Source organism: Protopterus annectens, chromosome 4.part0 (genome assembly GCF_019279795.1).
Source record: "Protopterus annectens isolate FY-2018-M chromosome 4.part0, PAN1.0, whole genome shotgun sequence".
In the NCBI taxonomy this organism is placed as follows: domain Eukaryota; kingdom Metazoa; phylum Chordata; order Ceratodontiformes; family Protopteridae; genus Protopterus; species Protopterus annectens.
The window spans coordinates 1,630,058,718-1,630,086,018 of record NC_056733.1 but is presented as its reverse complement, the minus strand read 5'-3'; the positions used below and the strand labels follow the sequence as shown (position 1 = coordinate 1,630,086,018).

Sequence of the window (27,301 nt, the reverse complement as noted above, 5' to 3'; positions counted from 1 at the left end):
TTGGCTAGGCTTAAAATGGCTTGCAAGGGCAGTTAGCCTAGTATGAATCTATAACCTTGGTGAACACCCTGGGGGCTGTGGTGAGACCGAAGGGTAAGGCTCTGAACTGAAAGTGACTGGCCCCTAGTCGGAAGCGTACAAACCTCCTGGAGCTCCTGTGGACCTTGATGTGATAGTAAGCGTCCTGGAGGTCTAACAAGCACATCCAGGCGCATTCTCTCAGAAACGGTAGAATGGACTGTAGAGTGACCATCCGCGACTTTTGTTTCTCTACCGACAGGTTGAGGATAGACAGGTCCAGAATGGGCCTGAGGTTCCCCCATCATCTTTGGCACTAAAAAGAACCTGGAGTAGATGCCTGATCCAGATTGATCTGGGGGGACCGGCTCGATGGCTCGTTTTTGTAGCAGCTTCAAAACCTCTAAGGCTGCAGCCTCCCTGTGAGCGGGTGGAACATCTGGAAGGCGTGCTGGAGTTATGGGACATGAAATGAAGGGGATAGAATATCTTCTGGATATGATGTTTAACACCCAGCGGTCTGCAGTAATGGACTCCCATGCCGCTGGATGTAAAGAAAATCTTCCTCAGAGTGCCTCCAGAGTAGAGCAGCCGGGCAACCCCTCAGGGTTGCTGTGCGAGTCTGTCGGAAAACGGCTTCCTAGACCCGAAGTTTCTGATACCCGCTCTGCCTCTGGGACGTCGTCGGTCTTGTCCCCATCTGCCTCTGGGGGACGAATATTCCTGAGTGTCATGAAAAGACCAATTTTCGGAATCACATCTTTTTGCCCCTTTTCGTTCCTGGAATAGGACCTCTGGGGGTTAGAGAAGTGGATTCCGACGGCTGACAAAGTCTTTCCGTCCTTCTCACTCTGGGTTAGTGTGTCACGTACAGTCTTCCCAAATAGAGATGATCCATCGAAAGGGGCATTGATGAAAGACGCCTTAAAGGGGTCAGCAAATAGACATAGCCTGATCCAGGCGTGTCGCCTCAAGGCAACGGCTGTACCAGCAGCTCTAGCGGCTCCCTCTGTAGCATGAGAGAGGAGACGCATAGAGGTATTAGTCACTGATTTCAGTGTAGTCATTTTTGCAGTAAAGGACTGCTTGTCCTGCTGCGAAAGAGACTCCGGGGGCGACTCAAGTTAGTTCCGATATAAGGTCTCACTGACATGTGCCAAGTAATTCAGTGCACGGATAGAAAATGTCGCTGATGAGTAAATGTGCTTCCCGAAACGATCCATCGACCTGGACTCCTTGTCTGGTGGATGAACAGAGGAACTCTCCTGTGCCAGTTCCTTCTTTGTGGATGCTGCAACCACCAAAGCGTCTACCAAGGCTCCCTTGGACCATGTCTGCCTGACTGTGGGGAAAGAATTTTGTCTGGCCTTTTGGATATAGGCTCTACGGTGTCAGGCTCCTTCCATGCCCTAGTGGTGATGAGGTCCACCAAAGGGTCAGCTGAAGGGGAGACCCAGGAAGTAGATGGGCCCGTGTCAAAGGCCTCCAGGAATACGGACTCATCCGCAAAGGGTTTGGGGGCTGACCAACCTCCTCTTTGGCGGAGGATCTCCATAATGTCTCCGAATGAGACGTCCTTGGTAGGTGATCTGGGGGAACCGTCTCCTTCATCCAAGTCCGTATCGGTGATAAAGGACTCAGGGGAGTCCAAGTGCCTCCTCTTACACTTGCGCTTACGAGGTTCCTCTCCAGTGGGACACAATGAAAATGATTCGTAAGCCTCCGGGGGTTTCCTGAGGGGAACAACCTGGGGTTACTTTGGCACGGGCTGTCCCTGAGACAGGGTAATGGGAGCAGAATCCAAAATCAGAGGGGTCTGGGTAGGATCAGAGTAGGTGAGCTGTGGCCTAACCCCCTGGGAGAGAACCCTTTCCATTGCCCAGAAAGCCGATGGAGAGCACACCACCGTAGCTCGTAATGATGAGGCTCTCCCCGGATCCGAAGCAGGGATCGCAGCCGACGGCAGGTAGTCTGAGCACAGAGGATGGGATCCAAAAGAGCAAGATCTCGACCCTCGGGTCCGACTCCCCGACTACGGCTCCGAGAGTCGCCTGGATCAGAGATCGGATCCGAGGAACTCAAGGTGATGGCGGGCATCGAGGAAACGAGAACCATTGGCGCCGACCCAACAGCTCCAAAAGGTCTCAGACCCAAGAAAACCGAAGCGTCGGGTTGGATCGGGGAAGGAGAAATAGGGTGGAACATATTTGTAGAAGGACCCTCTCCCATGGGAGAGAGCCCTGGTAAGACCCCCATCTTAATCTGGTTCTGGATGAACCTCCTCATCAGCCTGTCCATATCAATTTCGGAGACACTCAGAGTCAACCTGGAGGAAGCGACCAACTCGGGTCTGGGCCGGATTTGAGTGGAGTGCCTCGGCTCTGATAGCTCCATCGGCTCTGGCGAGAAACGGGGAGAGCGGAGCAGAGGAGAACGAGACCTGGGTGCCTTTGAAGAGGGGCTGGAGAAAGACTCTCTGTTCGGTGATCTTTTTCTGGGCCTGTCCCTCTCTTTGTGGCGCTGCTTCTCTCTTCTGTCCCTACCTCTCTGGGACGAATCCGATGTAGGAGGCCTGGCGGGAGATTGAGTCCCTGCCTGCACAGTGTCACTGGCTGGGGAGGAAACAGAGGCAGACTCCAGGGCAGAAGCTGGTAGCAGACCTTTGGCCACAAGCTTAGCTTGACGATCCTTCAGTGCCCTAGGGTTAAAGCCTGAACAAATGTCACAGGAAGCAGACAGAATGGGCGACCCCTAAACATAGAAAGTACAGTTTTGTACCTACCATAAATGTAGATGTTCGAGTGTATACCCTGCTGCAGTCATCACACTTGGGTTATCCTGCCGTCAGGCGGTCCCGCAGTCGGCCCGAATTCCAAAGTCTTGGTCTGGCGTCGGTTGCTGTCGCTTCTACCCTGACGTCAGAGCGCCAGGGGTATATCAGAGGCGAGATGTCAGGTGCCCCTAATAGGTAGGCAAAAAAAAAAAAAAAAAAAAAAAAAAAAAAAATTATATATATATATATACACACACACACACACACACACACACACACACACACACATAGGATAGAGATGTAGAGATAAGTTCAGCTAGTTCAGAGGGGATGGAGGGAGGGTAACCTGGACTGCAGCAGGGTATACACTCGAACATCTACATTTATGGTAGGTACAAAATTGTACTATGTTCATCGTGTTACCCTGCTGCAGTCATCACACTTGGGTAGAATCCCAAAGCTACGGATGGGAGGTGGAGTCAAACAGGGTTAGAGGAGGCTAGAAGGCCCTGCAAAACTGCAGTGGCGAAGCCAGCTCTAGTCTTAGAGTAAAGTGGTAAGTGGTAATGTTTGGTGAAGGTGTGTACTGAACTCCAAGTTGCAGCTTCCAGAATATCCTTGGTTGGCACCTCCCTGAGGAAGGCTGTAGATGTAGCTGCTGCCCTGGTAGAGTGGGGCCTTATGCTAGCAGGAACTGAAACTCTTCTAGCTGAAGTAATTGCTAGCAGCAGGGCAGTCTTCCATGATATAAAATTTAAGTCAGCTGAGAAAGCTGGCTCAAAAGGAGGTAGCGTGAGTTTTTTCAAAACAAAGTTGAGGTCCCAAGTAGGTGTTGGTGCTCTCCTGGGAGGCCTAATGTTTTTGGCCCCTCTGAGAAACTGCCTTAGGAGTGGATGTGAAAATAAGGGAGGATCCATGTTGTAGTGAGCAGAAATAGCTGAGGCGTGGATTTTAATAGATGAAAAAGAAAGCCCTTTGTGTAACATCTCAGTAAAATATTGCAGAATCTGAGGTATGTCAGGCTGAAGGGTATTTTGGCCTTTAGCTTGGTTCCAGGCGCAAAACCTTTTCCATTTGTCTGAGTAGGCTTTCCTGGTGCTGGGCCTCCTGGCCTCCAGAATAACATCCATAACAGCTTGTGAGAGAGGAGCTGGCTGGTTGCTTAGGTGATTTGCCATGCAGCCAAGTTTAAGGTTTTGAGCTGGCTGTGTAGAATCTGATTGTCTTGCTGTGTGAGCAGGTGAGTAATTTGTGGTAGAATCCATGGTGGGCCCTGGGCCATATTCCTTAATAGTGGGTACCAGTGCTGGCGTGGCCAGTCTGGGACAATGAGTATAATTCGGGGTCTCTCCATCCTGACTTTCAGTAGCACCTTTGCGAGAAGGGGTAATGGAGGAAAGGCATATACTGTTAGCATTTTCCAACTGAATGAGAGTGCGTCCACTTTCCAAGCTTGATGGTGAAAAGTCCTTGTGCAAAATTTTGTTAGCTGATAGTTTTGAGGGCTGGCAAACAGGTCTATGTCTGGGAACCACCATTTTTGAGCTATCATTGCAAATACTTGTGGATCCAGTTTCTACTCGTGGGGATCCATGATGTTTCTGCTTAGGTCGTCTGCCAATGTGTTCTTTTTTCCTGGCAGTAATTGAGCTTGTAATTGAACTTGGTAAGCCAGTGCTGTGTTCCACAAGGTCATTGCTTGCCTGCATAGAGGGTACGAGTGTGTACCCCCTTGTTTGTTTATGTACCACATTACTGTGGTGTCTGTCCTTATGATAAGCTGTCCTGGATGTAAGAGGTCCTTGAAGGCTGTCAGAGCATTTTGTACAGCTAGCATTTCTTTTTGATTGATGTGCAGATTCCTTTGATCTGCAGTCCATATGCCTTGAACGCACCGTCCTGCCATGTGTGCCCCCCAGGCATAGTCCGATGCATCGGTTGTCATAGTTTGCCTGGCTGGGGGTAGGGTGAAAGGCTGACCCTGGTTGAGGTGACATGCCTGTGACCACCATAGAAACTCCTGTTGAAGGCAGGGAATGAGTTGTATCATTGTTTCCAAGCTGTGGCTGTGTTGAGTCCATACGCTTTTTAGGTACCATTGTAATTTCCTCATATGCAGTTTTGCAAATGGTAGTAGTAGTATGCAAGATGCCATGAAGCCCAAGGCCTGCAGAATTTTTCTTGCAGGGAGTTGGGTCTTTGTTGTCATTGTTCTGAAGTATTGAGTTAATTGTAGTTGTTTGTCTGGCGTCAGATAAGCCATCTGGGCAGTTGTATTCAAGCTGGCACCCAGGAATGTCATTTTGTGAGGGCACTAGTTTTGGCTTCTTTTCGTTTACTGTGTACCATAGGCAACTTAGAAGATGTTTTAAAAAAGCCAGGTGTTGTAAAAGAATGTCCTTGCTTTCTGCTTGGATGACAGAGTTGTCCAGGTATGGGTATATTTGAATTCCTCTGTCTGCAGTACGCAATTACTGGTGCCAGGCATTTTGTGAAGACCCTGGGTGCAGTAGATAAGCCAAAGGGCAGTGCAGAGAATTGGTAATGGGTTGAACCTGCAATGAAACGGAGGTATCTTCTGCAATTTTGTCTGATAGGGACATGCAGGTATGCCTCCTTGAGGTCCAACGTTACTAGCCAAGCTTTCTTGCCCAACACGGGAAGAAGCTGCTGTAGTGTTAGCATCTTGAATTTGGGTACTTGCAAGAAGGTGTTTAAAATTGAAAGGTCCAGAAAGGGTCTCCAAGCATTGTCTTTTCTGGGGACTAGAAAGAGCCTTGAGTAAAATACTTGGCCTTGCTCCTGTGTAGGTACCAGTTGAATGGCTCTCATGTCCATGAGAGCTGTAATTTGTTTTTGTGCCTCTGCCCATTGATTTTGTGGCTGGTTTGGCATTCCTTTTATCCTTGGCAAGGTGTGGAAATGGAATCTGTATCCATGTGAGATAATGTCTAGGACCCATTTGTCCTTTGTGACGATGCGCCAGTTGTCTGCAAAAAGTGCTAATTTTCCTCCCAAGGGAGCTGCCAAGATAGTTTTGCTTGGCAGTTTGATGTTTAAGTCATTGTGTTTGCCTTCTAGTAGTTTGGGGCCTGTCTTCTCCCTTCTGCGTTGCAGTGCCCCATTGGCGAGGTTTGTAAGGGATTTGTGCTTGTTCTCTGCCCCTTGGGCGCCTGTATTTACCCCTCTGTGGTCTGTCAGAAGCTGGAAAGGACCAATTTTTTGTTGGCCAATTTCTGCTGAAGTGTGGGGGCTGTACCTGTAAGAAATCTTTGACAGTCTGCATACATTTTGCCTTATCCTCCATTTTCTTTAAAACCTCCTCTGCTTTAACCCCAAATAAGACATCCTGCTGTAAGGGTGCATCCAGTAACTTTACTTTAACATGATCAGGCAGAGATTGTTCCTTTAACCAAGCATGCCTACGTATAACAGACCCAGTAACAGCTGCTCTAGAGGAAGCTTCCAAGGCATCAAAACCACATTGTAAAGTACGTTTGCCCACCTGTTCAGCTGCATGCAACAGATCTTGCATTTCCCTGAGTTCAGACCGTTGAAGGTGCGTGCCCATCTTTTGTTTTATTTGAGACATTAGGAATTGCTGGTATTTAAGCATGTGTGCTCTCATAGCTAGAGTAGCTGAGGTGCAAACCTTCTTCCCCCACCTATCTAGTGCTCTGGAGTCCCTTTCAGAGGGTACACTATTTTTAGCCATAGAAGCCTTAGCCCCTTTGGGACCCTGGGAGATGGTCTCTGGATCAGCAACAGGGCTTTTGTATAGGAATTTGTGTGAGTCAGGCACTCTACAGTATCTATCTGGTTTGGCTGGAGCAGGAGGCAGAGAATCTGGATTTAGACTAGATTCTAAGAAAACATCATCCACAATGTCCAAAACTGGGGGGATAGCAAGTGGTCTGTGCTGAGGGAGTAAAAGAAACTCTGAGCCTTTTCTTTGAGTCGTAGTAGTCCTGACCTTCCCAGTGGAAATGTTCCCTCATGGTATGTAAGGTTCCCCCACAGGAATAATCTTCAGGGGGAGAAGCTGAGGGAATGGAGTCTTCAGCATCAGAATCTTCATAAGGGAGAAAGGAGTAATCTGTTCCTCAGAGGAGCCTGAGGAAACAGACACTTGATCAGAGGAGGCATAATCCTCCTCTTGTCTAGGCCTTTTGTCGGAGGGGGGGGGGGGGGGGTGGGGACCCCTGATCAAAGAAATCAAATCTTCAGCCATTTTAAGCATCTGTTTCTTAGGCATAGGGCCTTGACCTGGAGACTGAAGTGTAGGCTTTTTTGGTTTTAGAGGAGTCTTAAGCTTAGCATAAGATTTTATGGTGAGAGTAGTCGGTCTGAAGACACCTTCAGAAACCGAAGGTGTTTCTACAGCACCGGCTTCCCCTACTGCAATGCTGTCGGTAGGGCCTAAAGAAAATGGCTGTGTCGGCCTAGAACTCTCTGCTGGGGATCCAATTCAGCGGTAGCCAGGGGCTGCGTAGGCGTTTCACTGAAAACCGGAGAACCGGCGACCGGCCCAGCCGAGGCCTCGGAGTCTGGCTTGGATCTAGGCTGCCTGTCTTTATCTTTGCGTTTTTTATGCACGCCGGTAATCGGTTGCTCCGACGGCATAGTGTAACTAAATTTTCTACCGAAGTAGTGTCGTGTGAAATCAAAGCGTCGCTTCATAGTTCGCTTATTGAACCTAGCACAAAACAGACAACCAGTGACGTTGTGGTCTGGGCCTAGGCAAGGTATACAAAAAGAATGAAAGTCCTTATGAGGTATTTGCTTCCCACACGAAATGCAATTGTTAACTTTTTCTGACATCGGACTGAGGCAAGAAAAGGTTCCCCAATGGGGTACTTAGCTTTGAAGACTTCGGACTGAAACTCGATTCGAAAATCTCAGGTGTCGGCTGACCGGCACTTGCGAACTGCTTCTGCTTCGGGCACCGAGCGGCAAGAAAGACTGAAGAAAATGGCGTTGGATGCCTCTGATATACCCCTGGCGCTCTGACGTCAGGGAAGAAGCGATAGCAACCGACGCTGGACCAAGACTTTGGAATTCGGGCCGACTGCGGGACCGCCTGACGGCAGGATAACCCAAGTGTGATGACTGCAGCAGGGTAACACTATGAACATCACACAGGGTGTGGCCATCGGCTGGTGAGAGCTTATGACCACACTCTGTGCATTTCTTAAGAAGAAACTTAGGCTGTTCAGCCATAGTGGAGAACAGTAAAAGTCCTAACGGCTCACACACACACACTTAACAAGGGATTGAGCCTAGGCGGGAAACCAGACTACAAAACAGTACTACACAAACACGAAGAAGGGAGGAAAAAAAGGGAAAGGTATTCACACCTAACTACACTAATAAGACCAAAAAACCTTACCACCTTGCTTAGAACACAGAGACCACGATGCTGACTCAGAGTGGCAAACGAGATCTGGGGCTAGATAGGAGGAAGTGATGTAATAGGTAGGGGAGGAGCTTGGAGCTGATGCTTAAAAAGTTTTGCCGGCTCGGATCTGAATCGGATCCAAATACCCTTATGTGCAGAAAGAATGAAGTTAACTACTACATATCATATCTTAAGAAAAAAAGACTTTTCCAAAACGTTTAACTTGTACACTGCCAACATATGACGGACTTTGGGAATGCAGCTATAACTGCGGCTTTACAGACAAATAAGTAGATAACTTCAACCTTTCTAACAAAACAGTACTAGACAGGGGCATTCGATGCACAGTGAGAATAAGCCATGCCTAAGGAAGGCAACTCTGAACATAAACTGGCTACTGCCCTCTACAGGTTAGGAGCAGCATATTTAATTTGTATTTATTAAGCACATAAGCTGGTCATTTGACTTTTCAGACATAACCTGGCCTTAAAAGTACACAATACAGTATACACATGAAATTAACAGTTAAAATGACGCAGTGTACATTACGGGTATGACCACAAAGCAGTGACATCCATCGTAAACATTTCAGTACACAGGAACAACTGTGAAATACATATGTACAGTCTGAACGGCATACACATATATTACTATAATACTGGAAATCTTCCGACTTCCCACAGAAGAGTTAATGCAGAACAACAGAAGTACCCAGAGCTTTTGCTGAAACTGCGCTTCCACCATCCAAGTCTGGTGGCCCATCCAAGATTAGTTCCTCTGCCTTTTCCACACACAATGTTGGGACAGACTTTTAACCCTCCCACTCTGGCCATTAACTGGATAAACCTAATGCTAAACGATGAATAAATATGCACACAGTTGATGCTACACTGCAAAAAACATATCCACAATAGAATGATACAGATTGGGGGAAAAATGTTCCTTACCCTACTGTTGAGGATTTTCTGAACAGGCTCTGGATCACTGAACACAACAAATCCAAAGTTGGGCAACTTCCCTCCACTGTTGATTCTCAACTCTACAACATTTCCATGACCTGTAACAAACAGCAAATTTAAGCCTCTTGTTGGTATTCAAGCTGAAGCACTTTCTCAAGAAGTTCAAAAATAAACACAAGCATTCAAATGGATACACTTTTCTCAGCGGACTGTGGTGGGAGAACACTTGTGCACAACCTTAATGGAAGCGGTTATCAGTCTTTTACAGCACAAGCTCCCAATATAGCATGCACTCCCCTTCCATTCATTCTGGTTTACACAGAATTCCTGACATGCACTCAACAATATCTCCAGCTCTGATCTACAGTTAATAATCACAGCACCAATATCACAGTACAGCTGTGTAAGAAAGTACTGCTGTGTAAGAAAGAACAGTTATGTAAAATCTTACCATAACCATAGATGTCCTTCTCTTCCATGTTGCAGTATTCTAGTTGTGGGATTGCCTGCCCTCAGGCGACTCGTACTTCAGCTCCTATACAAAAGCTTCAGCTTGGCTGTTGCAGCGTGCGTGGGACGTCAGACGCAAGGCCATAAACCAAGGGCCTTTAATGTGACATCTACACGCACAATCCTCAGAACATGAAGACCAGCAGGTAGAGAAGTTGGACCAGCAGGAGGAATGCCAGTGGGAACAGGTGTGTGACCTTGGTCTCCTTCGGTAGCATGGATAGGTCCAGGTATTAGCTGGGAATAAAGGAGAATGAATGGGGGAAATGGTGGGTGGGAAGGAATACTGCAACATGGAAGAAAACATCTATGGTTATGGTAAGATTTTACACAACTACTCTATGTCCTTCTATTCCTATGCTGCAGTATTCTAGCTGTGGGAGTGTACCACAGCTTAGATGGATAAGAAGGTGGCAGATGCTGAAGAGGATTCTACAAAGCCCTATAGGATTGCCCTGGCAAACCCTGCCCATGCTCTGGAGACTTGGTCAAGTTTGTAATGTTTGATGAAAGTGTGGATAGTGGACCATGTGGCGGCTTCCATAATGGATGCTGTGTTCAGACCCTTTATGAAAGCCTTGGATGTGGCCACTGCCCTAGTGTTACGGGCCTTTACTCCCAACTGGGTTTTTTTTCCATGGTGAGAGTAGCAGACACAAATGGTTTTCCTGATCCAGCATGCGATGGTTTGTTTGGAGACTGCCACGCCCAAGGCTCCGGGGTAGAAGGAGACAGAGTTGCTTAGATTTCCTAATGGTTTTTGTTTTGTCCAGGTAGAATCTTAGCTGCCTGTGCACATCCAAGGAGTGCAGTATCCTCTCCCCTTCATTACTGGGAGGGGGAAAGAAAGTGGGTAGATGGATAGATTGGTTTAGAGATAGGTCACTGACCACCTTGGGCATAAAGGAGGGATTAGTTCGCAGGGTGACTCTTGTCTTTGTGTACGGTGGTGTGTGTGTGTGGCAGGGGGGGGGGGGGCAGGCCATTAAGTCCTGCAACTCTGACACCCTTCTGGCTGAAGTGATAGCCACCAGGACAGTTTTCCATGTACACATCTGTAGGGAAGCAGTCCCAGCCGGTTTGAAACGTTGCTGGTTAAGTTTTTCCAGAACGTAGTTAAGGTCCCAGGGCAGAGGGATAGGTTTCTTTGGCGGTCTCATGTGTAAAACCCCTTTTAGGAAGAGTTTTACATCTAGGCTGGCTAGCAAGGGGGGATCAAGGGGCAAGCAGGCTGACATAGCAGAAAGGTGTAGTTACACTGAATAGGAAAGTCCGCTTTTAATTAATTGATACACATGAGCAAGAACAAGGGGGGCATCAGCAGAGGAAGGATCCCTTCCCTTGTCCAAACACCACTTTGTAATTCTTTCTCATTTAGCTAGGTAAGATTTTCTGGTAGGAGGTTTCCTTGACTCCCTCAGGACTGAAAGCATGTCCTCTGAGTAGTGGTGTCTGAAGGGGATCAAAAGTTTATCACCCACAGAGTCCGGGATAGCATCTGCAAGTGTGGGTGGAGGAGAGTTCCTTTGTCTTGTGTCAGTAGGTCCACCCTGTAGGGTAACTTTTAGTGATTGCCCTTGGCTAAACTGTGAAGTAGGGGGGACCAGTGCTACCTTGGCCAGTAGGGAGTCGCTAACAAGATTTTTGGTTTGTCCTTGATTTTCAGGAGGACTTTCTGAATCATTGGGAAAGGGGTAGGGCGTAAAGAAACTTCCCCTCCCAAGAGAAGTTGAAAGCGTCCACTCTCCATGCTAGAGGGGAGTAGGTCTTTGAGCTGCCTGTTCTGGGGTGAGTCAAAAAGGTCTATTTGTGGAGTACCCCACCGGTGGACTATGTTCTAGGAAGACCTTCCTCTCCAATTTCCAGTTGTGCTGTGGAGAAGCAGTCCTGCTTAGGAGATCTGCTTGCTTGTTGTCCTGTGAGGGGATGTAGCTCGCCTGCAGGACCAAGTTGTGGTGAAAGGCTAGGTCCCATATCAGCAGGGTCAGTCTGCACAGCTGATAGGCCTTTGTTCCTCCCTGTTTGCTGAGATACCACATAACAGTGGTATTGACCACATAACAGTGGTATTGTCGGTCACTATCAGAAGTACCCCTGGTACCAGAAGGGGTATAAAGGTCTTTAGAGCTAGGAAGACTGCTATCATTTCCCTGACATTGATGTGTTTGGCCTGTAGAGAAGGGTGCCACTTTTTATGAACCTTGTAGGATGCCAGTGTCACCCCCCCAACCTGAATCTGAAGCATCTGTATGCATTGTTTGGGTTGGGGTGGGGGGAGAAGAGGGAGCCCTGGGTTTAGTTGGACTTGTTGGATCCATCAGCTGATTTCTGTCTTTAGAGGGAAGGATGGGAATAACCTGTTCTAACTAATGTAGGTGTTGGGACCAAATGTTTTTGAGGTAACACCGTAGCTTGCACATGTGCATTCTGGCGAGTGGTAGCATGGGGATGGTTGCTACTATTAAGCCTAGGAGACTAAGAAATTGTCGTAGGATTGCCTTTAAGTGTGAAGTCAGGGATAGGACCTTGTCCTGTGGGAGAAAGGCCTTCATTATGCCCGTTCTGATTCTGCAGCCTAGGAAAATCTTGTCCTGGTGTGGGTTCAGAGAGGACTTGGGGAGGTTGATGGTGAACCCTAGACTTAGCAGAAGAGACATGGTGAAGTGCAGATGCCTTGAGAGGGTATCTTGACTGCTAGTAAGTAGGATGACATCCAGATAAGGGTAAACTTGTATTCCCAGAGTTCTGCAGAAGGCAATGGCTGGGGCTAGGCACTCTGTAAACACACAAGGGGGGCAGTGGATAAACTAAAAGGCAAGGCAGTAAATCTGAAATGAGAGGAAGGGGCCAGAGAAACACAGGAATTGCCTGTGGGATGTCCTGATGGGTATGTGTAGGTAGGCTTCTTTTAGGTCCAAGGTGGCCATAAAGGCCTTGGCTGGAAGTGGTGGCAGCAAAGTGGGGAGTGACAGCATTTTGAAGGAGGATACCTGAAGGTGGAGATTTAGAAAAGAGAGATCTAAGATGGGTCTCCAGGGGCTATCTTTTTTGAGGACCAGGAAGAGATGCGAGTAGAACCTCTTTCCTTCCTGTCCTGGGGGGACAGGTCCTATGGTGCCTAGCTTTAACAGGTCTCACAAAACCTGTTTTTTTGGGGAAATGGAATACCATTCCTAGGTGTTTTCTTTCCAGGATAGGAAGTACCCTTTTTGGATAATGGATAGGACCCATTGGTCTGAGGTGGTGGACTGCCAGAAGGGGTGACAGTGGGGAAGGCGTGCAGAACGTGGTAGGTGGGCAAGGCAGTCATGCATTATTGGGACCTCCTCTGTCCTGAAAGGATTGTCTGGGCTTGAGGAGGTAGTGCAGTAGGTCTGGACGTGGTAGGTCTTCTTGCCCCTCTTCTGGATCTGGAAGAGGAAGCAGCTGTCTGTGGAGGGTTACGCCTTACAAAGGTTTTAGCAGGGTAGTTCCTGTAATACTTGGTAATGGGGGACACCAGCAGATGTTTGATATCCCGTGATTCTTTACTTTTTCCCTGCAGATTCTTGAAGAGGTCTGCAAATTGTTTTCCATAAAGAAAATGGTGATCCAGGGGGCGTCAAAGATCTTGGACTTGAAATCTTCTGGTAGATTCCAGAGTCTCAGCCAGGAGCATCTCCCGAGGACAGAAGCAGAGATGCTTCTGCAGAATCGTAGCTGCATCTAATGGAGTGCCTGGCTACTTGCTGGGCCAAGGACAGTTTGGAGCAAATGTCAGCCTTAATGGGACTTGTTAGGAATAGAAGACAGCATGGAGGAGGTTTGAGACATTAAGTCTAGAGCATTCTTAGTCATGTGGGTCTGATAATTTATGGCTCTGAAAGCCAAAGTGGAGGATGTGTATACCTGCTTTCCCATCCTATCTGTATATTTGCTATCGTTATCTGTGGGTAGGAGGGAAGTGGAAGGCAGCAGTCTAGACTGTTTATCAGGGGTGGTGGCAATCACAGCTGGGTCCGCCAAGGGTGGTTTAACTAGGAATTTTTGTTCCGCTGGTTATAGAAGCAGTCAGTGCGCTTAGGGGCCGGTGGCTGGGAGTCTGGGGCCTTAGAAGCTGAATTAAAGGCATTCACGTAAGTAGGTAGAACCGGGACAGTCGAAGGGGAGAGGGGTTCTACTTGAAGCAGCTCAAAGTACCTCTTTTGGGTGTCAGTCATTTGGGAAGTATCCCATTTGAAGTAATCTTTCATCTTGGTGATGGTCTCACCAAAGGCAATATCCTCGGGGGGAGAATCCCCTTCCACAAATTCCTCATCAGGAGAATAATACTCCTGGGGGGAAGCAATCTGGGATGTACATGAAACAGAGTTCTCTGAGGAAGAAAAAGGAAGAATCATGCTCTTCCTCCCTAACCTGAGAGGGCATGGGTGGGAGGGAAGAGGCAGATGCAGGCCTATGGCTCAGTAAAAGGCCGAGTAGTGGAGGTTGAGGCTGTAGGCCTAAGGGCCATAAAGGCCTGCATAAGAGAGGAAGTGAAGGCCTGCCAATCTGGTACGGCTTCTGCAGAGGAGGAGGTATGTTTGGTTTTCTGCTTCTTTTTGGCAGGGGTAGAAGGAGGAACCGGCCTGGAGTGAGGTTTTGATGTCAACATTTCTGAAGTCTGGATCCTGGTCGGAGGTACCACAGAATCTGGTCCCACTCGACATCGATGGTAGTCGGTGTCTGGGGAAGCTCTGAGGATGTGCTGGTCGTCGGCTGTGCAACGGCTTCCTCAGACAACACAATTGAAGTTGACGGATCTGCCGGGCACTCAACTCCTAGATCGGCAGTTGGCGAGGCGTCTGGTAGCAAAGCAGCAGGCGAGGAAGGCCTAGGAACCTTGGCTTTCTTGCATGGAGGTTCGGATGCGGGATCCATTCTAAGGGCTAATCGTTCAAGGAGCTGGTTTTCTAGGTAGAGATTTAAATTGGCCAAATGGCTGCGTAGGGTCTTCGGCACAAATGATTGACAAATTGAGCAGGCGGAATGGTCGTGCTCCTGGCCTAAGCAAAAAACACACCTATCATGGGTGCCTTTATGGGCTATCTGGCGCCCGAATTGGCACGTTACCTTTTTACCAGACATCAGCTAAATTCTACAACAACCAAACAATAACGATCAGCAAAACAAGAAAAAACAGAAACCCAACCGGTTACTTAGCTTTACTGATGCGAGTCTGAGGAGGAAGAATTTTACGATGCGTAGGATGTCTGCGGCTGAAAAGTCCTGAAGATTGTGCGTGCAGACATCACATTTAAGGCCCCTGGTTTATGGTCTTACGTCTGATGTCCCACGCATGCTGCAACAGCCAAGCTGAAGCTTTTGTATAGGAGCAGACGTACGAGTCACTTGAGGGCAGGAAATCTCACAACTAGAATACTGCAACATAAGAATAGGACATCTTACCATAACCTTTCGTGTCCTTCTCTTCTATATGCTGCTGTATTCATGACATCAGCGAGTTTGCCTCTGGTGAACTCTTGTACGTCCAGCCATTATACAAAAGTTAAATGCTACCCCTGGGGTGCACGTGATGTTCTGCACCTCTCAGACGGTCGTAAATGGACATCTGGTATAAAGTGGACGTCAGCATGCACCTTCTTCAGAACTGAATGCCGCCAGAATCAGTGACAAGGGAGGGGGTATTCCAGGAGTCAGGAATCAGGAAAGTGTGATGGGGAAGGCTGGGAGGGGAACTATACAGCAGCATATACAAGAGGACATCTAAGGTTATGGTAAGTTCTTACACAACAATACTACGTCCTTCTATTTATATGCTGCTATATTCATGACATCAGGGAGAGGGCTAAAGCTCGCATCCTAAGAAAGGGGAGGCGGACCAGAAGAATTTTCCACAAACTCGTGGAGGATGCTCTGGCAAATACTGCCCTAGCTCTAAAGACCATGTCCAGTTTGCAGTGTCTAGTGAATGTGTGAATGGAGGACCATGTAGCTGCTTCGAGGATAGCAGCTGTGTCCAATCCTTTTATGGAATGCCCCAGAGGAGGACACTGCCATGGTGGAGTGTGCCCTTACTGGGGCTGGGAGTGACCTACCACTGTTAGTGTAACAAAAGGAAATGGTTTTAGATATCCAAGAGGATATGGTTTGCTTGGAAACAGGCTGACCCAGAACTCTTGGGTAGTAAGAGATAAAGAGCCTGTCAGATTTGCGGAAGGATTTGGTTTTGGCCAAGTAAAACCTAAGCTGTCTGTGGACATCTACGGAATGAAGTAGCCTCTCTGTCTTGTTCTGCAGAGGGGGGAAAAAGGTTGGCAAATTGATGGCCTGATTCAAGGACAGCTCACTGACCACTTTAAGCATGAAGATAGAGTAAAGTACGCAAACATACCCTGTCCTTGTGGAAGACAGTGAAGGGGGAGTCTGCCATAAGGGCCTGGCGTTCCGATATCCTTTGGCTGAGGTGATGGCTACTAAGAGTACAATCTACCAAGTGCAATGTTGGAGGGTGCAGTCTTTGGCTGGTTCAAAGGGTGGTAGTGTCAATTTTTCTAGGACAGTTTAGATCCCAAGGAGGAGGAATGGGCTTCCTTGGGGGCCTGAGATGTAGTGCCTCTCTCAGAGTGACTTGTAACCTGGATGCTAGAGGTGGTACCAAGGGCAGGCATGCTGAGATGGCAGATATGTGAATTTCAATGGAGGAATGTGATAGCCCAGACTTCACAAGATCACACAGGTAAGACAAGACCACTGGGGGCTTAGCAGTTAGTGGTTGCAAGTTGCATCTCGGACACCATAAGGAAAATCTCTTCCATTTTGACAGGTAAGACTTTCTGGCCTCCTGCAGAACCTGGATCACGTCCTCTGTGTACAGATGTCTGAAGGAAATCAATGCCCTATCACCCACAATGTGAGACAGCATATACAGTATGGGGTATAAGAGTGTTCCCTTGTCCTGTGTGAGAAGGTCCACTCGCTGGGGTAACTTGTGGTGATTGCCCTTTGGGTAGGTGAAAAAGAAGGGTGAACCAAGGCTGCCTTGGCCAATAGGGAGTCACCAGCAAGAATAGAGGCGGTTTCTTCTGAATTTTCAGCAGGACTCAGAGGGAAGGGGGAATGCATAGGTGTACATCCCCTTCCAGGGGATGCAGACAGCATCCACCTTCGAAGTCTCTTGGTGAGGTGCCCTGGAGCAGAAGGTCGGGAACTGCCTGTTCATGGGTGAGGCAGAGAGATCCACATCTGGAATGCCCCCATCAATGGATTGGTCCAGAAACACGTCCCTGTTCAGCATCCATTCGTGAGACAAGATCATGGTCCTGCTTAATGAATCTGCCATCACATTGTCTGCAGAAGGGATATATACTGCTTGGAGTAAGATCCATTTCTCCATGGTGATTTCCCAAGCCTGCAAGGCTTGTCTGCACAGAAGGTAGGACTTTGTCCCCCCCCCCCCCCATTTGCTCTGATATACCACAGCACAGTGGTATTGTCTATGTACCACCTCAGGCCTGGGAGAAGCTGACCCTTGAAAATTTCCAAGGCTAATATCAAGGTTCTCATTTTCTTGATACTGATGTGCTCCTTCTGTTGAGTGGGGGTCCATGTGTTCCTCACGCTCTATTTTCTTAAGGTTGTACCACAGCCTGTGTCCGACCCATCTGTAAAGAGATCCTGGTTGGGGGGGTATGGGCAGTAGGGATAAGTCAGGATTTGACTGAATCTGGGAGATCCACCATTTCAGTTCCTTGGTCAGGGATGGCAGCATGGGAAAAATTCTAGAGAATGTGTTTCCAAATTGTTCTCAGATACCACTGAACTTCCTTCATGTGTAGCCTTGCCAGGGGGGACCATAGGGATAGTTGAGGCCATGAACCATAGGATTCTGAGGAATTCCCTGGCTAAGATGGCTTTGAGAGGAAGGAGTTCCTTGAAGAAAGATGCGAGCATCACAATCTTTTCTGGTGGTCGGCAAGCCATCATTTCCCTTGTTAGAATCAGACATCCTACGAACACCAGATCTTGAAAGGGCATTGGGGTGGATTTTTTGAGATTTATGGTAAATCCCAGACCGGTTAGGAGGGAGACAGTGACATGCAGGTGTTGTAAGGCCAAGGAGCTTGATGGAGACAGGATACAGATGTCATCTAGGTAGGGAAAAAAATTCTATTCCCTTTGTTCTGGCAAATATCATGACTGGGGCCAGACATTCTGTAAATACTCTTGGGGCTGTAGAGAGAACAAAGGGTAAGCACAGAAATAACAGTTGTGTAAAATCTTACCATAAGCATAGATGTCCTCCTCTTCCATGTTGCAGTATTCTTGTTGTGGGATTTTCCTCCTCAGGTGACCCGTACATCTGCTCCTATACAAAAGCTTCAGCTCATCAGTTGCAGCTGCATGGGACCTCACATGTAGGGCCATAAACCAGGTACCTTAAATGTAACGTCTGCAAGCAAAGACCTCAGAACTTGAAAGCCCAGCAAAAGGAGTATAAGGCCCAGCAGGAGAGGATGCCAGTGATGTCAGGCATAGGGCCATTATGTAGTTTTCATAGGTTCCCAGTGCAGAGTATAGGGTACCAGGAGGCTAAGGGTATGCTGTACTGGGTAAAGAAAAGAAGTGGGTTTTGGAGGGAGCGAAAGAAAACTGCAACATGGAAGAGAAGGACATCTATGGTTATGGTAAGATTTTACACAACTATTCTATGTCCTTCTATTCCTACGTTGCAGGATTCTTGTTGTGGGAGAGTACCACAGCTTAGATGAAAGGAAGGGTGGTGGAAGAAGCAGCTAATTCTAAGAATCCCTGTAGGATAGCCCTGGCAAATCCTGCTCGTGCTCTGGAGACATTGTCTAGTTTGTAGTGTTTGGTGAAGGTGTGTATGGCGGAACATGTAGCTGCTTCCATAATGGAAGCAGTGTCCAGACCTTTGAGAAAGGCTTTGGAGGATGCCATTGCTCTGGTTGAGTGAGCTTTGACTCCTAGTGGGAGTTTTCTGTCATGGTGAGAGTAGCAGAAGCAAATGGCTTTTCTGATCCAACAGACGATTGTTTGTTTTGAGACTGCCTTGCCCATGGCCCTGGGGTGGTAAAAAAGAGTTGAGTGGAATTCCTAATAGACTTTGTTTTGTCCAGGTAAAATCTCAAGTGTCTGTGTACATCCATGGAGTGAAAAATCCTTTCCCCCTCACTGGTGGGAGGGGGAAGAAAGTAGGCAGGTGAACAGACTGGTTTAATAACAAATCATTGACCACCTTAGGCATGAAAGAGGGGTTAGTTCCAAGTGTTACCCTGTCCTTGTGGAAAGTGGTGTAAGGGGGGGCAAGGCAATTAAGGCCTGTAGTTCTGACACCCTTCTAGCTGACATTATGGCCACTAGTAGGATTGTTTTCCATGTACACATCTGAAGGGTCGCTGTCTTAGCAGGTTCAAATGGGTGCTGGGTTAGTTTTTCCAGAATGAAATTCATGTCCCAAGGTGGTGGGATGGGTTTTCTTGGAGGCCTAATGTGTAGGACCCCTTTTAAGAAAAGCTTAACATTGAGCCTGGCTAGCGGGGGGGGGTAAAGGTAGGCAGGCTGAGATTTCGGAGAGATGAACTTTAACTGAAGAGTATGATAGTCCCACCTTTTATAAAATGACACACGTAAGCTAGGATGGGGGGGTCTGCAATGCATGGGTCCTTACCCTTGTCCAGACACCATTTTGAGAATCTTTCCCATTTAGCTAGGCATGATTTCCTTGTAGTAGGTTTCCTGGCCTCCCTCAGGACTGAAAACATGTCCTCTGAGTACTGGTGGGGAAGGGAATTAAAAGTTTATCCCCCCACAATGTCAGTGACAGCATCTGCAAGTGTGGGTGGATGAGAGTTCCCTTTTGTTGTGTCAGAAGGTCCACATTGTGGGGTATCTTGTGATTGCCCCTGGCTAGACTGTGAAGTAGGGGGAACCAGTGCTGCCTTAGCCAGTAGGTGGTCACCAACAAGATTTTTGGTTTGTCTCGCCCGATTTTCAGGAGGACTTTTCGAATCAATGGGAAGGACGGGGTATAGAGAAAACTTCCCCTTCCAAGAGATGCTGAAAGCATCTACTCTCCAGGCTAGGTCTTGGTGTAGAAGGTATGCAGTTGTCTGTTCTGGGGGGAGGCAAAAGTACAGTTTTGTTCCTACCATAAATGAAGATGTTAGAGTGTACACCCTGCTGCAGTCATCACACTTGGGTTATCCTGTCATCAGGCGGTCCCCGCAGTCGGCCGGAATTCCAAAGTCTTGGTCCGGCGTCGGTTGCTGTCGCTTCTTCCCTGACGTCAGTGCGCCAGGGGTATATATAATGCATCAGACGCAGTTTTCTTCAGTTTTTCTTGCCCCAGATGTCAGGTGCCCCCAAAAAGGTGGTCAGTAATTAGTACTAAATTGAGTACATTTTGCACAAACACAAAATCCCTCCAGCTATAAGCAAATACATAAGGAAGGAATTGTATAGATTTAGCCAATCAGATCAGAGGGGATGGAGGGAGGGTAACCTGGACTGCAGCAGGGTGTACACTCGAACATCTACATTTATGGTAGGTACAAAACTGTACTATGTTCATCGTGTTACCCTGTTGCAGTCATCACACTTGGGTAGAATCCCAAAGCTAAGGATGGGCGGAGGAGTCATAGAGGGTTAGAGGAGGCTAGCAGGCCCTGCAGAACTGCAGTGGCGAAGCCCGCCCTAGTCTTAGAGTAAAGTGGTAAGTGATAGCATTTGGTAAAGGTGTGTACTGAACTCAAGTTGCAGCTTCCAAAATCTCCTTGGTTGGAACCCCCCTACGGAAGGCTGTAGATGTAGCTGTTGCCCTGGTAGAGTGGGGCCTAATGGTAGCAGGAACTGGTTTTCATGATGGGTATAGCAAAACTGGATGCAATGTCCTATCCATTTGGAAATGGTTTGTTTTGATATAGCCTTCCCTTGTGAAGCTGTAACATATGATACAAAGAGCTGGTCAGATTTTCTGAAAGCCTTAGTTTTATCCAAGTAGTAAAGAAGTTGCCTGTGAATGTCCAAGGAATGCAGGAGTCTTTCTCCTTTGTTCTGTGGATTTGGGAAGAAGGTGGGTAAGTGGATGGTTTGATTTAAAGCCACACTGGAAACCACCTTAGGCATGAAGGAAGGATTAGTTCGTAGAGAAACTCTGTCTTGATGGAAAATGAGGAAAGGTTCCACTGCCATTAGTGCCTGCAGCTCTGAGACTCTTCTAGCTGAAGTTATTGCTAGCAGCAGGGCAGTCTTCCATGATAGGAACTGTAGATCTGCAGTGAAAGCTGGTTCAAAGGGAGGTAGCGTAAGTTTTTCCAGAACAAAATTGAGGTCCCATGTTGGTGTAGGTGCTCTCCTGGGGGGGGCCTAATGTTTTTTGCCCCTCTGAGGAACTGCCTTAGAAATGGATGCGAAAATAAGGGTGGATCCGTGTTGTAGTGGGCTGAAATAGCTGATGCATGGATTTTAATGGAAGAAAAAGAAAGTCCTTTGTGCAACATCTCAGTTAAATACTGTAGAATGTGAGGCATGTGAGGCTGAATTGTGTTTTGGCCTTTAGCTTGGTTCCAGGCACAAAACCTTTTCCATTTGTCCGAATAAGCCTTCCTGGTGCTTGGCCTTCTAGCTTCCAGAATAACATCCATAACTGCTTTGGAAAGAGTAGCTGGCTGCATTCTTAGGTGATTTGCCATGCAGCCAGATTCAAGGTCTTGAGCTGGCTGTGAAGATTGTCTTGCTGTGTGAGCAAATGGGTAATTTGTGGTAAAATCCAAGGTGGGCCCTGGGCCATATTCCTCAATAGTGGGTATCAGTGCTGGCGTGGCCAGTCTGGGGCTATGAGCATCAGTCGTGGTCTCTCCTTTCTGACTTTCAGGAGCACCTTTGTGAGGAGAGGCAATGGAGGGAAGGCATATACTGTCAGGTTTTTCCAACTGAATGAGAGAGCGTCCACTTTCCAAGCTTGATGGTGAAGTGTCCTTGTACAAAATTTTGTTAGTTGATAGTTTTGAGGACTGGCAAACAGGTCTATGTCTGGAAGGTCCCATTTTTGAGTTATCATTGCAAATACTTGTGGATCCAGTTTCCACTCGTGGGGATCCATGATGTTTCTGCTGAGGTCGTCTGCCAATGTGTTTTTCTTTCCTGGCAGGAACTGAGCTTGTAACTGAACTTGGTAAGCCAGAGCTGTGTTCCACAATGTCATTGCTTGCCTGCATAGAGGGTAGGAGTGTGTACCCACTTGTTTGTTTATGTACCACATTACTGTGGTGTTGTCCATCTTTATTGTAAGTTGTCCTGGATGTAATAGATTCTTGAAGGCTGTCAGAGCATTCTGTACAGCTAGCATCTCTTTTTGACTGATGTGCAGATTCCTTTGATCTACAATCCATACGCCTTGAACGCACTGCCCTGCCATGTGTGCCCCCCCAGGCGTAGTCTGATGCATCTGTTGTCATAGTTTGCCTGGCTGGGGCAAGGTGAAAGGCTGACCCTTGTTGAGGTAACATGCCTGTGACCACCACAAAAACTCCTGTTGTAGGCAGGGAATGAGAGATATTGTGTCCAAGCTGTGGCTGTGTTGAGACCATACGCTTTTTAGGTACCACTGTAATTTCCTCATATGCAGCTTTGCAAATGGTATTAGTAGAATGCAAGATGCCATGAAGACCAAGGCCTGCAGAATTTTTCTTGCAGTTAGCTGGGTCTTTGTTGCCATTTTGAAATATCGAGACAGTTGTAGTTGTTTGTCTGGCGTCAGATAAGCCTTCTGGGCCGTTTTATTCAAGCTGGCACCCAGGAATGTCATATTTTGTGAGGGTACTAGTTTTGATTTCTTTTCGTTTACTGTGTACTCCAGGCAACTTAAAAGATGTTTTACAAAAGCCAGATGTTGTAAGAGGATGTCCTTGCTTTCTGCTTGGATGAGGCAGTCGTCCAGGTATGGGTATCTTTGAATTCCTCTTTGTCTGCAGTATGCAATTACTGGTGCCAGGCATTTTGTGAAGACTCTGGGCGCAGTAGATAAGCCAAAGGGCAGTGCACAGAATTGGTAATGGGTTGAACCTGCAATGAAACTGAGGTATCTTCTGCAACTTTGTCTGATAGGGACATGCAGGTATGCCTCCTTGAGGTCCAACGTTACTAGCCATGCTTCCTTGCCCAACATGGGAAGAAGCTGCTGTAGTGTTAGCATATTGAATTTGGGGTACTTGTAAGAAGGTGTTTAGAACTGAAAGGTCCAGAATTGGTCTCCAGGCATTGTCCTTTCTGGGAACTAGAAAGAGTCTTGAGTAAAATCCTTGGCCTTGCTCTCGAGTAGGTACCTGTTGAATGGCTCATGTCCATGAGAGCTGTTATTTGTTTTTGTGCCTCTGCCCATTGACTTTGTGGCAGGTTTGGCATTCCTCTTTTCATTGGCAAGGTGTGAGAATGGAATCTGTATCCTCGTGAAATTATGTCTAGGACCCATTTGTCCTTTGTGACAATGTGCCAGTTGTCTGAAAAAAGTGCGAGTTTTCCTCCCAAGGGGGCTGCCAAGAGAGTGTTGCTTGGCCAGATGAGGTGTAAGTCATTGAGTTTGCCTTCTGGTAGTTTGGGACCTGTCTTCTCCTCCCTTCTGTGTTGCAGTGCCCCATTGGCGAGGTTTGTACTGGTCTTGTGGTTGTCCTCTGCCTCCTGGACGTCTGTATTTACCCCTTTGTGGTCTGTCAGTAGCTGGAAAGGACCAATTTTTTGTTGGCCAATTTCTGCTGAAGCGAGGGGGCTGAACCTGTAGGAAATCTTTGACTGTCTGCATGGATTTTGCCTTATCCTCCATTTTCTTTAAGACTTCTTCTGCTTTAACTCCAAAAAGAACATCCTGCTGTAAGGTAGCATCTAGAAGCTTTGCTTTAACATGATCAGGCAGAGTTTGTTCCTTTATCCAAGCATGCCTACGTATAACAGACCCAGTGACAGCTGCTCTGCAGGAAGCCTCCAAAGAATCAAACCCACATTGTAAAGTATGTTTGCCCACCTGTTCAGTGGCATGCAACAGATCCTGCATTTCTTTCAATTCAGACTGTTGAGGGAGTGTGCTCATTTTTTGTTTTAAATGAGAGATAATAAATTGCTGATACTTTAGCATGTGAAATTGGCAATTTAGTGCCCTCATAGCTAGGGTGGCTGAGGTGTAAACCTTTTTCCCCCACCTGTCTAGTGCTCTGGAGTCCCTTTCAGAGGGTACAGGATTTTTTGCCATAGAAGCTTTAGCCCCTTTGGGACCCTGGGAGATAGTCTCTGGATCAGCAACAGGGCTTTTATAAAGAAATTTGTGGGAATCAGGTACTCTATAGTATCTGTCAGGTTTGGCCAGAGCAGGAGGTAGAGAATCTGGGTTCAAACTGGATTCTAAGTAAACATCATCCACAATGTCTAAAACTGGTGGGATGGCAAGTGGTCTGTGCTGGGGGAGTAAAAGAAACTCTCTGAGCCTTTTCTTTGAGTCAGAGTAGTCCTGACCTTCCCAGTGAAAATGTTCCCTCATAGTGTGTAAAGTTTCCCCAAAGGAGTAGTCTTCAAGAGGAGAAGCTGAGGGAATTGAATCCTCAGCATCAGAATATTCATAAGGGGAGAAGGAGTAATCTTGGTCCTCAGAGGAGCCTGAGGAAATGGACACTGGTTCAGAGGATGCATAATCTTCCTCTTGTCTAGGCCTTTTGTCAGGAGGGGGTTGGGATCCCCTGATTAAAGAGATCAAATCTTCAGCCATTTTGAGCATCTGTTTCTTAGGCATGGGGCCTTGAACAGGGGACTGAAGTGCAGTCCTTTTAGGTCTAATAGGAGTCTTCGTCTTAGGATACGATTTAATGGTGAGCGTCGTCGGTCTGAAGACGCCTTCAGAAACCGAAGGTGTTTCTGCAGCACCATCTTTTTCAGCAGTGTCGTCGGTAGGGCCTAAACAAAATGGCTGCATCGGCCTGGTACTTTCCGCTAAAAGTTCCAAAGCGGTCTCTGGTTCCAGATCTGCGGTAGTCAGGGGCTGCGTCGGAGCCTCACTGAAGGCCGGAGACCGGACCAGCCGAGGCCTCGGAGTCTGGCTTGGGTCTAAGCTGCCTGTCCTTATCCTTGTGTTTTTTGTGCATGCCGGTAGTCGGTTGCTCCGACGGCATAGTGTAGTTAAATTTTCTACCGAAGTAGTGTCGTGCGAAATCAAAGCGTCTTTTTATAGTACGCTTATTAAACCTAGCACAAAAACGACAACTAATGACATCGTGGTCTGGGCCTAGGCAAGGTATGCAATAAGAATGAAAATCCTTATGAGGTATTTGCTTCCCACAAGAAATACAATTGTTAACTTTTTCTGACATCGGTCTGAGGCAAGAAAAGTTTCCCCAACGGGGTACTTAGCTTTCTTGAAGACTTCGGTCTGAAATTCGAGTTCAAAAATCTCAGGAGTCGGCCGACCAGCACTTGCGAACTGCTTCTGCTTCGGGCACCGCGCGGCAAGAAAGACTGAAGAAAATGGCGTCGGATGCATTATATATACCCCTGGCGCACTGACATCAGGGAAGAAGCGACAGCAACAGATGCCGGACCAAGACTTTGGAATTCTGGCCGACTGCGGGACCGCAAGATGACAGGATAACCCAAGTGTGATGACTGCAGCAGGGTAACACGAACATCAGGTCTATTTAAGGAATCCCCCATCAGTGGATTATACCCAGGAAGACTGTCCTGTCCAGCATCCATTCGTGTTGTGGGGAGGATGTCCTGCTCAGAAGCACTGCCTGTTTTTTGTCCTGCAAGGGGATGTAGGATGCCTGCAGAGACAGATTGTGGCGAGAGGCTAGTTCCCATATCCACAATGTTAGTCTGTGCAGGAGGTATGCTCTTGTCCCTCCCAGTCTGTTGAGATACCACATAACTGTGGTATTGTCTATAACTATTAGGAGCACACCTGGTAGAAGCAGGGGGCTGAAGGTTTTCAGGGCCAGGAGAACTGTCATTTCTGTCACACTGACGTGTTTTGTCTTCAGTGAAGGGTGTCATGCTGCTTGAACTCTGTAAAGGTGGCTCCCCATCCTGAGTCTGATCCATCTGGATGCATTACCTGAGTTGGAAGTGGGGCTGAAGGGGAAGGTCAGGATTGAGCTGTACTTGTTGAATCGACCAGTGGACCTCTGCCTTTAGGCAGGCTAAGAGTGTGATTTCTTGTTCCAGGGGATGCTGGTGCTGGGACCAAATATTTTTTTTAGATACCATTGTAGCTTCTGCATATGCAATCTGGCTAGTGGAAGCATAGGGATGGTTGATGCCATAAGGCCCAGGATCCTTAGGAATTGCCTTGCAGTGATTACATGGGTCTGCAACAGGTTTTTGAAATGGGAAGTCAGGAAGCTGACTTGTCTTGGGGTAGAAAAACCCTCATTAGGTCTGTCCTGATTTTGTAGGAGGGACATGGTGAATAGCAGATGTGCAGAAAAGGTTTCTTTGCAGTCTGCCAGGATCAAGATGTCATCTACGTTGAATTCCTTGTGTTCTGCAATGGCGGGTGCCAGGCATTTTGTGAACACTCTGGGGACAGTGGACAGACCAAATGGCAAGGCAGTAAATTGGAAATGAGAGGAGTCCAGAGAAACGTAAATATTTTCTGTGGTAGGGTGTATGGGAATGTGCAAGTAAGCCTCTTTTAGGTCCATTGTGGCCATGAAAGCCTTAGAAGGTATGAGAGGAAGGAGGCTTGGGAGCGACAGCATTCTGAAGGTGGGCACCTGTAAGAACAGATTTAGGAAGGAAAGATCTAGAATAGGTCTCCATGGTCTGTCTTTTTTGGGAACCAGGAACAGTCGAGAGTAGAAGCCTTTTCCTTCCTGTCCTGAGGAGACAGGTTCGATGATACCAAAGTTCAGAAGGTATGTCAGGACTTGTGGCAAAAGATACCTTTGATTTCTGGGGGGAAAGGGAATTTTTCTTAGGGGTGGCCTTTCTATCCAGGAAAGGAAGTATCCTTTTTGGATGATGGCCAAGACCCATCTGTCTAGTGAGAGTTTTCCAAAAAGGCAGGCTGTGAGACAGACTGGCAGAGAGGGGTAGGGGGGGCAAGGCAATCACACATTGTTGGGGCCTCTTCTGTCTTGAAAGAGCTGCCTAGGGGGAGGCTGAGGGGCAGCAGTGCTGGAAGAGGTTGGTCTTCTGGTACCTCTTCCAGGCCTGGAAGAGGCAGATCCAGCAGGGGCTGGGTTACGTCTTACAAAACTGGTCTTGGCCGGGTAGTTCCTATAGTATTTGGGGATGGGGACACCAATAAATGCTTTTAAGTCTTGTAATTTCTTACTCTCTCCTTGCAGGTTCTTGAATAGATCTGTAGATTGTTTTCCAAAGAGGAAATTGGTGTCCGGGGGGGGGGGGCATCCAGGATCTTGGACTTAAAATCCTCTGGTAGGTGCTGAAGCCTAAGCCAAGAATATCTCCTGAGAACAGACGCAGATGCTGCAAAGCGAGCTGAAGCCTCTGCAGCATCATAGTTGCATCTGATAAGAGTGTCTGGCTACTTGGAGAGCCAGAGAACGTTTTGAAGAAATGTCAGCTTTAGTGGGGCAGTCAGGAGTACTGGCTAGTAAGGAGGCAGCTTGAGAGACTAAGTCCAAAGCAAATCTGGTA

General features: G+C 47.5%; 1 protein-coding gene across 1 annotated transcript in view; it reads right to left on the bottom strand.

The window, feature by feature from the left end:
• The window catches only part of G3BP1 (G3BP stress granule assembly factor 1), a gene marked incomplete in the record, with an annotated part of 1,274,318 nt that overhangs the window by 147,004 nt on the left and 1,100,013 nt on the right, over positions 1-27,301 (bottom strand). The window contains 1 exon segment of the mRNA XM_044069418.1: positions 9,137-9,246. Within this exon segment, the coding sequence (XP_043925353.1) occupies positions 9,137-9,246 (110 nt within the window).